Source organism: Onychostruthus taczanowskii, unplaced genomic scaffold (genome assembly GCF_017590055.1).
Source record: "Onychostruthus taczanowskii isolate IOZ18803 unplaced genomic scaffold, ASM1759005v1 scaffold217, whole genome shotgun sequence".
In the NCBI taxonomy this organism is placed as follows: domain Eukaryota; kingdom Metazoa; phylum Chordata; class Aves; order Passeriformes; family Passeridae; genus Onychostruthus; species Onychostruthus taczanowskii.
The window spans coordinates 137,876-150,485 of record NW_024499429.1 but is presented as its reverse complement, the minus strand read 5'-3'; the positions used below and the strand labels follow the sequence as shown (position 1 = coordinate 150,485).

General features: G+C 58.6%; 1 protein-coding gene across 1 annotated transcript; it reads left to right on the top strand.

The window, feature by feature from the left end:
* Positions 1 to 969: 969 nt before the first annotated feature.
* MTHFD2 (methylenetetrahydrofolate dehydrogenase (NADP+ dependent) 2, methenyltetrahydrofolate cyclohydrolase) lies at positions 970 to 12,306 on the top strand. Its single transcript, XM_041404645.1, has 8 exons — positions 970 to 1,082; positions 2,238 to 2,422; positions 3,152 to 3,274; positions 4,478 to 4,630; positions 7,406 to 7,513; positions 8,732 to 8,824; positions 9,209 to 9,334; positions 10,436 to 12,306. Exons 1-8 carry the CDS (start codon positions 997 to 999, stop codon positions 10,573 to 10,575), a joined length of 1,014 nt encoding a protein of 337 aa, XP_041260579.1. The 5' UTR covers positions 970 to 996; the 3' UTR covers positions 10,576 to 12,306.
* Positions 12,307 to 12,610: the final 304 nt, after the last annotated feature.

The following is a 12,610-nucleotide window of genomic DNA, read 5'->3' as shown; positions in this document are numbered from 1 at the left end:
CCTCCCTCCCTCCCTCTCCCTCCCCTTCTCCGGACCCGCCCCGCGCGCGGGCACAGCCTTTTATACTCCCGGCAAGCCACGCCCTCTCCCCAACAGCCAATGGGAGTTCCGTGACGTAATAGAGGAGGGACTGAGCGTCGCGGCCTTTTGTGATGTCACAATAAAGGGGTGGGGAGAGAACGAGAGAGCGATCTGATTGGTCGGTGCGGGGCGGGGGTGGGGCCACGGTTAAAGCGGGATTTTGGGAGAATTTCCCGGTGTTCCCGGTGCGTCCCCAGCTGCCCTGGAGCCCCTGCGGGGCCGGGATGTGCTGGGCGCTCTCCCTGGGGATCTCCTTGGATCCTTCCCTTCTCCGGGGGAACATTCCCAGCTCTCCATTCTCCGGGGGAATATTCCCAGCTCTCCCTTCTCCAAGGGAACATTCCCAGCTCTCCCTGGATCCTTCCCTTCTCCGGGGGAACATTCCCAGCTCTCCATTCTCCGGGGGAACATTCCCAGCCCTCCCTGGAATTTCCCTTCAGGGGAACATTCCCAGCTCTCTCTGGATCCTTCCCTTCTCCAGGGGACCATTCCCAGCTCTCCCAGCCCGGCTCCAGAGCAGCTCCCGGCGCTGCAGGTGGGGTCTCACCTGAGCGGGGCCGAGCCCCCCGAGCTGCTGCCCACGGCTGGGGCCGGGCCCAGGGGTCCCTGCAGCCTCTCGCCCCCCCACCCACACCGCGCCCACTGCCGTGCGGCGGAGGTGACGCCAATTTTACCCAATCCCCGATCCCTCGGTGTTTTTGTTCGTGTCCGCCCCGTTCGGAGCGGCCGCGGTCGCTCCGGGCCCGACGCCCCAGCGCCTCTCCCGCCGCCCAAGGTGAAAGCCTCAATCAATCATTTTTGGGGCTGAACCCCATTGGCTGCGGCCGGGGAGGCGGGGCTTATCAGCTATATAGGGGGCGGCAAGCGGCGCTCCCCTCAGTGCTGTTCCCGCCACTTGTCGCGTTCATTCCCGTCATGGCTTCCGCGCTCCGGCCCCTCCGCTCCCTCAGCCGCGCCGCGCTGGAGCCCCGCGCCCGCCGCCTGCACCTCAGCGCCGCCCGGTACGGCCGGGACACCGGGGGATGTGCGGGGATGCTCGGGAGGGAGGTGGGAGCAGCGCCCGCCGCGCTCCGCCCGGGCCCGGAGGGTTGTGAGGGGAGAGGCCCGGCCCGGTGCTGTTCGGTTCGGGCGGTCCCCGGGCCGGGGTCGCGGCCCGTTTGGCCCCGGTGGTTCTGAGAGCGGCGGGCAGGCCCCCAGCGGCCGCGGCGGGAGCTGCAGGCTGATGAAATCCCGCGGCCGCCTTGCGTGGGAGTGCGGGGCTGCCCCGGCACGGGCGGGCGGGAGGGAGCCAGCCCGGGCTGAGGGGAGCGGAGACAGCCCGGGCTGAGGGGAACGGAGACAGCCCGGAGTGAGGGGAACGGAGACAGCCCGGAGTGAGGGGACAGAGCCCCTCCAGTCATTCCCCAGAATAACAGGAACAGAGACCCCCCCGGGCGCTGGGGTGAGAGGGACAGAGACCCCCTGAGTGAGAAAGGAGACCATCACCCCCCTCTTCTTGGTTATTCCTTGGCGTGAGGGGGACAGAGAGCCCAGAGCATTCCCTGGGGTGACGGGGACAGAGACCCCCAAGCATCCCACCCTGCTCCAAACAATATTTGGCCAACATTCCCAGCGTTGCACAGGGCAGGATGTTGGGGTGTAATCATTGATCCTGGTGGGTCCCTTCCAGCTCAGGATATTCTGATCCTGCCCCGTTTGGTCCCAGATTTGATGCTGGAAACGTGACCGAGCACAAAGGTGCCAAAGGCCCCGACAAAGCACAGGGGATGGAGCCTTTTGCCCCTGGTTCCCTGCTCCATCCTGGCCGGGCTGTGCTCACCCTTTTGCCCCTGGTTCCTGCTCCATGCTGCCCGGGCTGTGCTCACCCTTTTGCCCCTGGTTCCTGCTCCATCCTGCCCGGTCTGTGCTAAACCATTCCCCTTTTGCCCCTGGTTCCTGCTCCATCCTGCCCGGTCTGTGCTAAACCATTCCCCTTTTGCCCCTGGTTCCTGCTCCATGCTGCCCGGGCTGTGCTCACCCTTTTGCCCCTGGTTTCCTGCTCTGCCCTGGCCGGGCTGGCAGCGCAGGGCCCGGGGCTGTGCTCACCCTTTCCCCTTTTTCCCCTGGTTCCCTGCCCCATCCTGCCCCAGCTGTGCTCACCCTTTCTTTCCCCGCAGGGGGGACGCCGTGGTGATCTCGGGGAGGAAGCTGGCCCGGCAGATCCGGCAGGAAGCGCGGCACGAGGTGCAGCAGTGGGTGGCTGCCGGCCACAGGAGGCCCCACCTGAGCGTGGTGCTGGTGGGGGAGAACCCGGCCAGCCACTCCTACGTCCTCAACAAAACCAAAGCAGCGGCTGATGTGGGTGAGTGGGAGGGTTTTGTTCTCTAAAAACGCAGTTTGGTTGGGAACCCTCGATGCTGGAAGCTTTTTTTTGGGGTGCACCCACCTGTTGGTTTTTTGGCTTCACCCGGAATTTGGGTTCTTGTGGCTGCCCAGCTGTCCTGGGGTGTGGTAAGGTGTGATCACTTGGAGCCTTCAGGGCAGGATTGGGGTTTTTCAGCTTTCCCAGAGCCGTGAAAAGCACAGGAGGGGATTTTTGGCCTCCTTTTCCCATCTGCCTGGGGCAGATCCTGTTCAGCAGCCTTGCTGCTCTCTGACTCCCTCCCATCCTGCAGTCCAAGGTCCTGCTCGGGGTCAGGGGCAATAAATGGTGTCACTTAACCTGGCTCTTAACAGCTGAGGCTGCTTTTGGAGCTGGGATTTTGAGGCAAATATCCCTTTTTTACTGTGTCCAGAGGCCTCTCAGGCCATGTGGTTTTATTTTCATGGCAGCAGCCTTTGCTTGTGTTTCTCCCTGCTCTGGCAGAGTCCCAAACCCCCTTTCCCAGGCCACCAGCCCCATAAAATCATCCTCAACAATAAATCCCAAGGCTTGTGAAGGTTCCTCCAGCCTGGGAGCCACACAAACCCTTCCATCCTCGGTGTGCACCTCCCAGAGTTAGCCAGGCAGCAAAACAGGGCAGAAAATGCACAAAATCTGTGAAAATCACTCTTTTGTGCCTTACTGACACCGCGGATTTGGCAATTCCAGGGATCAGCAGCGAGACCATCCTGAGGCCAGCCTCCATCAGCGAGGAGGAGCTGCTGGAGCTGATTGCCAAACTCAACAGTGACACGGCCGTGGACGGGCTCCTGGTGCAGCTTCCCCTGCCTGGTGAGCAGCTCAGTTCCCTCCTGCATTCCCAGAAAGCTTCCAAGGGGGAGGCACGGGGGGGACCCTGCCCTGATCCTCCCCCTCAGCAGCAGCTGCCCTCAGGGTTCAGCCCCTGGCAGCTGTTCCCGTGTGGGAGTGTCAGCCTCCCCAGCTGGGTGTGCGCGGCCTTGGGCTGCCTGAGAACGCTCCCCGTGTGAGCAGGGCTCACTGCAGAGTGCTCCCAGAGCTGGGGGTGCCAGCCTGCAGCTGGGGGTGTGGGGAGTCAGGGACCACACTCTGCAGGGGTGAGCTGGGGCTCAGGGGCAGAGCTGCAGCTCGGGGTCAGAGGTGTGGTTTGGGGCTGCAATTCCTGCTCAGGGTCAGGGCTGCACTTTGGGGCTGCAATTCCTGCTCAGGGCTCAGGGTCACAGCTGCAGCTCAGGGTCACAGCTGCAGTTTGGGGTTGCAATTCCTGCTCAGGGCTTGAGGTCAGAGCTGCACTTTGGGGCTGCAATTCCTGCTCAGGGTCAGAGCTGCATTTGGGGCTGCAATTCCTGCTCAGGGTCAGAGCTGCACTTTGGGGCTGCAATTCCTGCTCAGGGTCAGGGCTGCACTTTGGGGCTGCAATTCCTGCTCAGGGTCAGGGCTGCACTTTGGGGCTGCAATTCCAACTCAAGGTTCAAGGTCACAGCTGCAGTTTGGGGCTGCAATTCCAGCTCAGAGATTGGGATCATAATCCCAGCTCAGGGTTGCAATTGCAGCTCAGGACCTGGAGTCAGATCTCCAGTTTGGGGTCACAATTTCAGCTCAGGGCTCAGGGTCAGAGCTCCAGTTTGGGGTCACAATTTCAGCTCAAGGCTCGGGGTCAGAGCTCCAGTTTGGGGTCACAATTCCAGCTCAGGGCTGGGGGTCACAGCTCCAGTTTGGGGTCACAATTTCAGCTCAAGGCTCAGGGTCAGAGCTCCAGTTTGGGGTCACAATTCCAGCTCAGGGTTTGAGGTGACAATTGCAGTTTGGGGTCACAACTCAAGGCCCGGGGTCATAATTCCAATTTAAGGCTGGGGGTCACAGCTCCAGTTTGGGGCCACAATTCCAGCTCAGGGCTGGGGGTCACAGCTCCAGTTTGGGGTCAGAGCTCCATGCCAGGGCTCGGGGTCACAGTCCCAGCTGGCAGCACAGCTGGCAGCACAGCTGGCAGCCCAGCCCAGCCCCTGCCCTCCGCAGAGCACATCGACGAGCGCCGCGTCTGCAACGCCGTGAGCCCGCACAAGGACGTGGACGGCTTCCACGTGCTCAACGTGGGCAGGATGTGCCTGGACCAGGACTCCATGCTGCCTGCCACGCCCTGGGGCGTCTGGGAGATCATCCAGAGGACAGGTGAGAGCTCCTGCTGCTGCAGCTTTTGGGGATTCTGGGAATTCCAGCTCAGGACACCAGGGACAGCATGGCCAGGGAGGGATTGTCCTGTCCTGGGAGGGATTGTCCTGTCCTGGGAGGGACATCAAGGACAGCAGGGCCAGGAGGGATTGTCCTGTCCTGGGAGGGATTGTCCTGTCCTGCAGATATCCAGGCCAGGGAGGGATTTTCCTGCTTCCTGGGGTGGCCTGAGCTCAAAACTCATCCAGTTTTGGGGTGTCTGTGCAGGCTACCCAGGGATGCCCAGGGTGGGATTTTGGGGTGTCTGTGCAGGGCCTGGGGTGGGATTTTGGGGTGCCTCTGCAGGGCTCCCGGGGGGGATTTTGGGGTTTCTGTGCAGAGTTCCCAGGGTGGGATTCTGGGTGTCTGTGCAGGGCTCCCAGGGTGGGATTTTGGGGTGCCTGTGCAGAGTTCCCGGGGGGGATTTTGGGGTGCCTGTGCAGAGTTCCCAGGGGGGGATTTTGGGTGTCTGTGCAGGGTTCCCAGGGTGGGGTTTTGGGGTGTCTGTGCAGGGCTCCCAGGGTGGGATTTTGGGGTGCTCCCAGGGTGGGATTTTGGGGTGCCTCTGCGGTGCTCCCAGGGTGGGATTCTGGGTGTCTCTGCCCGGGGTCATAATTCCAATTTAAGGCTGGGGGTCACAGCTCCAGTTTGGGGTCACAATTTCAGCTCAGGGCTGGGGGTCACAGCTCCAGTTTGGGGTCACAATTCCAGCTCAGGGCTGGGGGTCACAGCTCCAGTTTGGGGTCAGAGCTCCATGCCAGGGCTCGGGGTCACAGTCCCAGCTGGCAGCACAGCTGGCAGCACAGCTGGCAGCCCAGCCCAGCCCAGCCCCTGCCCTCTGCAGAGCACATCGACGAGCGCCGCGTCTGCAACGCCGTGAGCCCGCACAAGGACGTGGACGGCTTCCACGTGCTCAACGTGGGCAGGATGTGCCTGGACCAGGACTCCATGCTGCCTGCCACGCCCTGGGGCGTCTGGGAGATCATCCAGAGGACAGGTGAGAGCTCCTGCTGCTGCAGCTTTTGGGGATTCTGGGAATTCCAGCTCAGGACACCAGGGACAGCATGGCCAGGGAGGGATTGTCCTGTCCTGGGAGGGATTGTCCTGTCCTGGGAGGGACATCAAGGACAGCAGGGCCAGGAGGGATTGTCCTGTCCTGGGAGGGATTGTCCTGTCCTGCAGATATCCAGGCCAGGGAGGGATTTTCCTGCTTCCTGGGGTGGCCTGAGCTCAAAACTCATCCAGTTTTGGGGTGTCTGTGCAGGCTACCCAGGGATGCCCAGGGTGGGATTTTGGGGTGTCTGTGCAGGGCCTGGGGTGGGATTTTGGGGTGCCTCTGCAGGGCTCCCGGGGGGGATTTTGGGGTTTCTGTGCAGAGTTCCCAGGGTGGGATTCTGGGTGTCTGTGCAGGGCTCCCAGGGTGGGATTTTGGGGTGCCTGTGCAGAGTTCCCGGGGGGGATTTTGGGGTGCCTGTGCAGAGTTCCCAGGGGGGGATTTTGGGTGTCTGTGCAGGGTGGTGCCTCTGCAGGGCTCCCGGGTCTGTGCAGGGCTCCCAGGGTGGGATTTTGGGGTGCTCCCAGGGTGGGATTTTGGGGTGCCTCTGCGGTGCTCCCAGGGTGGGATTCTGGGTGTCTCTGCGGTGCTCCCGGGGGGATTCTGGGTGTCTCTGCGGGGCTCCCAGGGTGGATTTTGGGGTGCTCCCGGGGGATTCTGGGGGGCTCTGCAGTGCTCCCAGGGTGGGATTTTGGGGTGCCTGTGCAGAGTTCCCAGGGGGGGATTTTGGGGGTCTGTGCAGGGTTCCCAGGGTGGGGTTTTGGGGTGTCTGTGCAGGGCTCCCAGGGTGGGATTTTGGGGTGCCTGTGCAGAGTTCCCAGGGGGGGATTTTGGGGGTCTGTGCAGGGTTCCCAGGGTGGGGTTTTGGGGTGTCTGTGCAGGGCTCCCAGGGTGGGATTTTGGGGTGCCTGTGCAGAGTTCCCAGGGGGGGATTTTGGGGGTCTGTGCAGGGTTCCCAGGGTGGGGTTTTGGGGTGTCTGTGCAGGGCTCCCAGGGTGGGATTTTGGGGTGCCTGTGCAGAGTTCCCAGGGGGGGATTTTGGGGGTCTGTGCAGGGTTCCCAGGGTGGGGTTTTGGGGTGTCTGTGCAGGGCTCCCAGGGTGGGATTTTGGGGTGCCTGTGCAGAGTTCCCAGGGGGGGATTTTGGGGGTCTGTGCAGGGTTCCCAGGGTGGGGTTTTGGGGTGTCTGTGCAGGGCTCCCAGGGTGGGATTTTGGGGTGCCTGTGCAGAGTTCCCAGGGGGGGATTTTGGGGGTCTGTGCAGGGTTCCCAGGGTGGGGTTTTGGGGTGTCTGTGCAGGGCTCCCAGGGTGGGATTTTGGGGTGCCTGTGCAGAGTTCCCAGGGGGGGATTTTGGGGGTCTGTGCAGGGTTCCCAGGGTGGGGTTTTGGGGTGTCTGTGCAGGGCTCCCAGGGTGGGATTTTGGGGTGCCTGTGCAGAGTTCCCAGGGGGGGATTTTGGGGGTCTGTGCAGGGTTCCCAGGGTGGGGTTTTGGGGTGTCTGTGCAGGGCTCCCAGGGTGGGATTTTGGGGTGCTCCCAAGGTGGCATTCTGGGTGCCTCTGCGGGGCTCCCAGGGTGGATTTTGGGGTGCTCCCGGTGGGACTCTGGGTGTCTCCCGGGGCTCCCGGGGCTCGGCCGGTCCCTCCCGGCCCGGGCCGCGTGCCAGGGCGCTCTGTCCCCGCAGGGATCCCGACGCTGGGCAGGAACGTGGTGGTGGCGGGCAGGTCCAAGAACGTGGGCATGCCCATCGCCATGCTGCTGCACACCGACGGCAGCCACGAGCGCCCCGGAGGTAGGACGGGGCCCGGGGGGCCACCACCCTCCCCTGAGCCCCCTAAAGCAGCTCCCTGGGGGAATAATCCCCAGCACGTTTGGAATCCCTGACCTGTTCAGCCTGGAACGGTGTGCGAGGTGATGAAACTCAGCCGTGGGCACCACAGCCTCCCGTGCCACGTCCACACTGTTCTGGGCACTTCCAGGCCTGGGGCCTCTCCCTTTCCCTGGGCAGCCTCTCCCAATATTTTACAACCTTTCCATGATGGATTTTTTCCCACTATCCAGCCCTAAACCTCCCCTGGCACAGCTTGAGGCTGTTTTATCTCATCCTCTGCCTGTTCCTATTTTACAACTTTTCCATGATGGATTTTTTTTTCCCCAATATCCAACTCTAAACTTCTCCTCCACAGCTTGAGGCTGTTTTATCTCATCCTCTGCCTGTTCCTATTTTACAACTTTTCCATGATGGATTTTTTTTTCCCCAATATCCAACTCTAAACTTCTCCACACTTTGAGGCTGTTCTTTCTCCTGGGAGCAGAGCCTGACCCTGCCTTGGCTGTCCCCTCCTGTCCCCACAGAGTTGTGGAGAGGCAGAAGGTCCCCCCTGAACCTCCTTCAGCAGCTCCTTGTCCTGTTCCACCCCAAATCCCTGCCTGTCCCTCGAGGCTGCTCCTGGGGTTCACCAGCAGGCCCTGATGTTCCTGAGCAGCACCTTGGAGGTGAAGAAGCACAGGACTGGCTGGCTTTGGGTTTGGATGCTGTGATTTTGGGTGCTGGGTGTGAATTCCTGGCCTGTAGGAATGTGCCTCTTGTTGATGGAGTTACTAAATTATTTTTTGTCTGCTTGAAAAAGTAAAAAGCCCAGAAGTTTCTCTCCCAGTTTGGTACAAAGACACCTCATAGGACCCTTAGGACTTCACCCCAGACCTGGGGCTGCCAACTGGACAGAGGCCAAGAGGTCAGGCCTAGGAAATTCACTAGAAAAGGAAGAGAACAAAGGAAATAATCCCTTTGGTGGGGTGTTCTAGCAGGAACAAGAACCTCTTGCCCTTAGCTTGGTCTCTCTCTGTGAGAACTTTGTTATTTTGTCTTTTACTAAAACTTTTCTGTTTCCAGCACTGCCTCAGAACCCATGGTGCTCATTTGATGCCATTCAGGGTAGCTGAGCTGTCAGGGGTGATGGCTCCTCTCAGAGCTGGCTCAGTCACAGCTGGGTGTCCCTTGTCCCCGCAGGTGACGCCACGGTGACGATCTCGCACCGCTACACGCCCAAGGAGCAGCTGAAGCAGCACACCATCCGTGCTGACATCGTGGTGGCAGCTGCAGGTCAGGGGTGCTCCTGCTGGGAATCCTGCCCGTGGAACGTCCTAAATCCCCCCCTGGGAGCTGCACAGCACCCCAAAATCCCCCCCTGGGAGCTGGGATCAGGTTTGCATGGTTTAAGTTGGAAATAACCCTTAAAATTCCTGAATCCAATAATTTTGGGGAGGCAGGACATCCCAGATGGGTTGGAAGATGCTGGGAGTTTGGGATCAGGGGGTCGATTTGCATTTCTTAGGATGGCTTCGATTGTGAAATTAACCCTTAAAATTGCTGAATCCAATAATTTTGGGGAGGTAGGACATCCCAGGCGGGTTGGAAGACGCTGGGGGTTGGGACCGGGGGCTCAGGGGGATGTGGAGCCCCCGAGGCTGAGCCCAGGCTTTGCAGGCATCCCCAACCTGATCACGGCCGACATGATCAAGGAGGGCGCGGCGGTGATCGACGTGGGCATCACCCGCGTGCAGGACCCCGTCACGGCCCGGCCCAGGCTCGTGGGGGACGTGGACTTCGAAGGTGAGGACAGGCTCAGGAGTGGCTCTTTAGGCTCAGGAGCAGCTCTTTAGGCTCAGGATCAGCTCTTTAGGCTCAGGAGCGGCTCTTTAGGCTCAGGAGCAGCTCTTTAGGCTCAGGATCGGCTCTTTAGGCTCAGGAGCAGCTCTTTAGGCTCAGCTCTAGAGGCTCAGGAGCGGGTCTTTAGGCTCAGGATCAGCTCTTTAGGCTCAGGATCAGCTCTTTAGGCTCAGGAGAGGCTCTTTAGGCTCAGGAGCAGCTCTTTAGGCTCAGGAGAGGCTCTTTAGGCTCAGGAGCAGCTCTTTAGGCTCAGGAGCGGCTCTTTAGGCTCAGGAGCGGCTCTTTAGGCTCAGGATCAGCTCTTTAGGCTCAGGATCAGCTCTTTAGGCTCAGGATCAGCTTTTGTGGGCACTGAGGAGGGATCAAAGCCGGGTTTGTGTCCCGGGATGTTCCGTGGGGACGCTCCAGAGGAGCCTCCTGAGCCTCAGCAGTTGATCTCTGCCTCTGCTCCAACCCCAGGCTTGGATCTGGCATTTCTGTGCTAAAACTCAGCTTTTAGGCCTGGCTTTTGGTGCTTTTTAGGCCCTGGTGCTTTCTGGCCCAGCTTTTCAGTGCTTTTGAGCCTGTTTCTTTGGCGCTTGCAGATCTTTGTGCTTTTAGGCCTGGCTTGGCGCTTTTGGGCCCGGCTTTTTGTGCATTTAGGTCTCATTGCTTGTGCTTTTAGGCCCAGCTTTTTGGTACTTTATGGCCTGGCTTTTGATGTGTTCAGAGCTTTGTGTTTTTAGGCCTGGCTTTTTGCTGTTTTGGACCTTTGTGCTGCCAGGCCAGGCTTGGTGCTTTTGGGCCCAGCTTTCTGGGGCTCCCAGGCCTGACTTTTTGGCAATTTCGGGCCTGGCTTTTTTGCTGTTTTGGACCTTTGTGCTTCCAGGCCTGGCTTGGCGCTTTTAGTCTTGGCTTGGCGCTTTTCCCCACCTTGGCCCCCACACCCAGGCTGGGCCTTCCCAGCAGGGAAAAACCACCTGGCCCCGTTCCTAAAGCCTTAATCCCGACAGAAGCCGCGTGGCTTTAGGCCGGGGAGCCCTTTAAGCCGAGCTTTTCCCCCAGGGGTGCGGAAGAAGGCGAGTTACATCACGCCGGTGCCCGGCGGCGTGGGGCCCATGACGGTGGCCATGCTGATGAAGAACACCATCATCGCTGCCAAGAAACTGCTGAAAGCCCAGCAGCTCGAGGCTCTGCCCGCCTGAACAGAGCCGGGCTTAGCGAGGGGCCCCCAGAGCCGGGCTTAGCGAGGGGCCCCCCAGAGCCAGGCTTAGCGAGGGGCCCCCAGAGCCGGGCTTAGCGAGGGGCCCCCCCAGAGCCAGGCTTAGCGAGGGCCCCCCCAGAGCCGGGCTTAGCGAGGAGCCCCCCAGAGCCAGGCTTAGTGAGGGGCCCCCCAGAGCCAGGCTTAGTGAGGGCCCCCCAGAGCCAGGCTTAGCGAGGGGGGTTTAACGAGGGGCCCCTCTCAGCACCGTCATCGCTGCCAACAACTGCTGAAACCCTGCGAGCTTCAGGCTCTGCCTGCCTAAACAGGACCCTCTGAGCTGGGTTTAACAAGGAGCCCATCAGAGCTGGGTTTAATGAGGGCCCCTCGCAGCCAGGCCTAGCAAGGGGCCCCTCAGAGCCCGGCTTAATGGGGGGCCCTTGGAGCTGGCCTTAACGAGGGGTCCTTCAGGCCTAAGCAGGCCCTCAGAGCCAGGCCTCAGCAGGCCCTCAGAGCCAGGCCTAAGCAGGCCCCTCAGAGCCAGGCCTAAGCACGCCATTCCAGACCGAGTCCCGACAGGCCGGCAGGAAATGCAATATTTGTTATTTATTGTCTTGCACGAGGGGCTTTTCCCCCTGAGGTCACAGGTATTTATTGGCTGAGCTGGGATTACCCAAACTCCTGCTTTGTCTTTGAGCTGGGATTATCCACACTCAGCTTGTGTTTGAGCTGGGATTACCCAGCTTTAGCTTTCTGTTTGAGCTGGGATTATCCCCACTCCTGCTTTGTCTTTGAGCTGGGATTATCCACACTCCTGCTTTGTTTATGAACTAGGATTATCCAAACTCAGCTTTGTGTTTGAGCTGGGATTATCCACATCCCTGCTTTGTGTTTGAGCTGGGATTACCCAGTTTTAGCTTTGTGTTTGAGCTGGGATTATCCACACTCCTGCTTTGTGTTTGAGCTGGGATTATCCAAACTCCGGGTTTGTATCCACACTCAGTTTGTGTTTGAGCTGGGATTACCCAGACTCAGTTTTGTGTTTGAACTGGGATTATCCAGACTCAGTTTTGTGTTTGAGCTGGGACTATCCACACTCCTGCTTTGTGTTTGAGCTGGGATTACCCAGACTCAGCTTTGTGTTTGAGCTGGGATTACCCAGACTCAGCTTTGTGTTTGAGCTGGGATTACCTGCCCTGCTCCCTCAGGAGCTGCTGGGATCCTGGCTGGATCTGTAGTTTAAACTCTTCTTTAGAGGAATTACTTGAACAAAAATATTACAACTAAAGCCATACTTTAGTCCTGGGCTGGTGTAGCCTGTTCTAGAGAGCAGCTAGGCTGGGCTTTTCTTTTTGGATTGATGGTGAATTTTTAAACCTGTTCTAGGGTGCAGCTAGGCTGGGCTTTTCTTTTTGGATTCATGGTGAATTTTTTTAAAACCTGTTCTAGGGTGCAGCTAGGCTGGGCTTTTCTTTTTGGATTGATGGTGAATTTTTAAACCTGTTCTAGGGTGCAGCTAGGCTGGGCTTTTCTTTTTGGATTGATGGTGAATTTTTAAACCTGTTCTAGAGAGCAGCTAGGCTGGGCTTTTCTTTTTGGATTCATGGTGAATTTTTAAACCTGTTCTAGGGTGCAGCTAGGCTGGGCTTTTCTTGCTTTTGGGCTGGTGGTGAGTTGTTTCTGTGCCCAAAGAGCAGCACAGGCTGGCAAAATAAAGTGTGAGAAGACCAAAAAATTCCTTCTTGTGCCTGGACTGGTGACTGCTTTTGTAATAATCTGATTTTCTAATCATTATAATATTTGAATAATGTGATTATTGCTCCCAGAGGAGCTGGGCTTGCTTTGAAAGCCTGGGGTTTTGTGTCTATATAATTATATATTCTAATATTTATATACAATCTTATCTCTATATTTATGTTTAGATATAATTATATATTTTATATTTATATATAATTATATAAAATATTTTTATATAATCATGTATTTTATGTATATATTGTATTTCTATATCATTCTATATTTTATATAATTATATATAC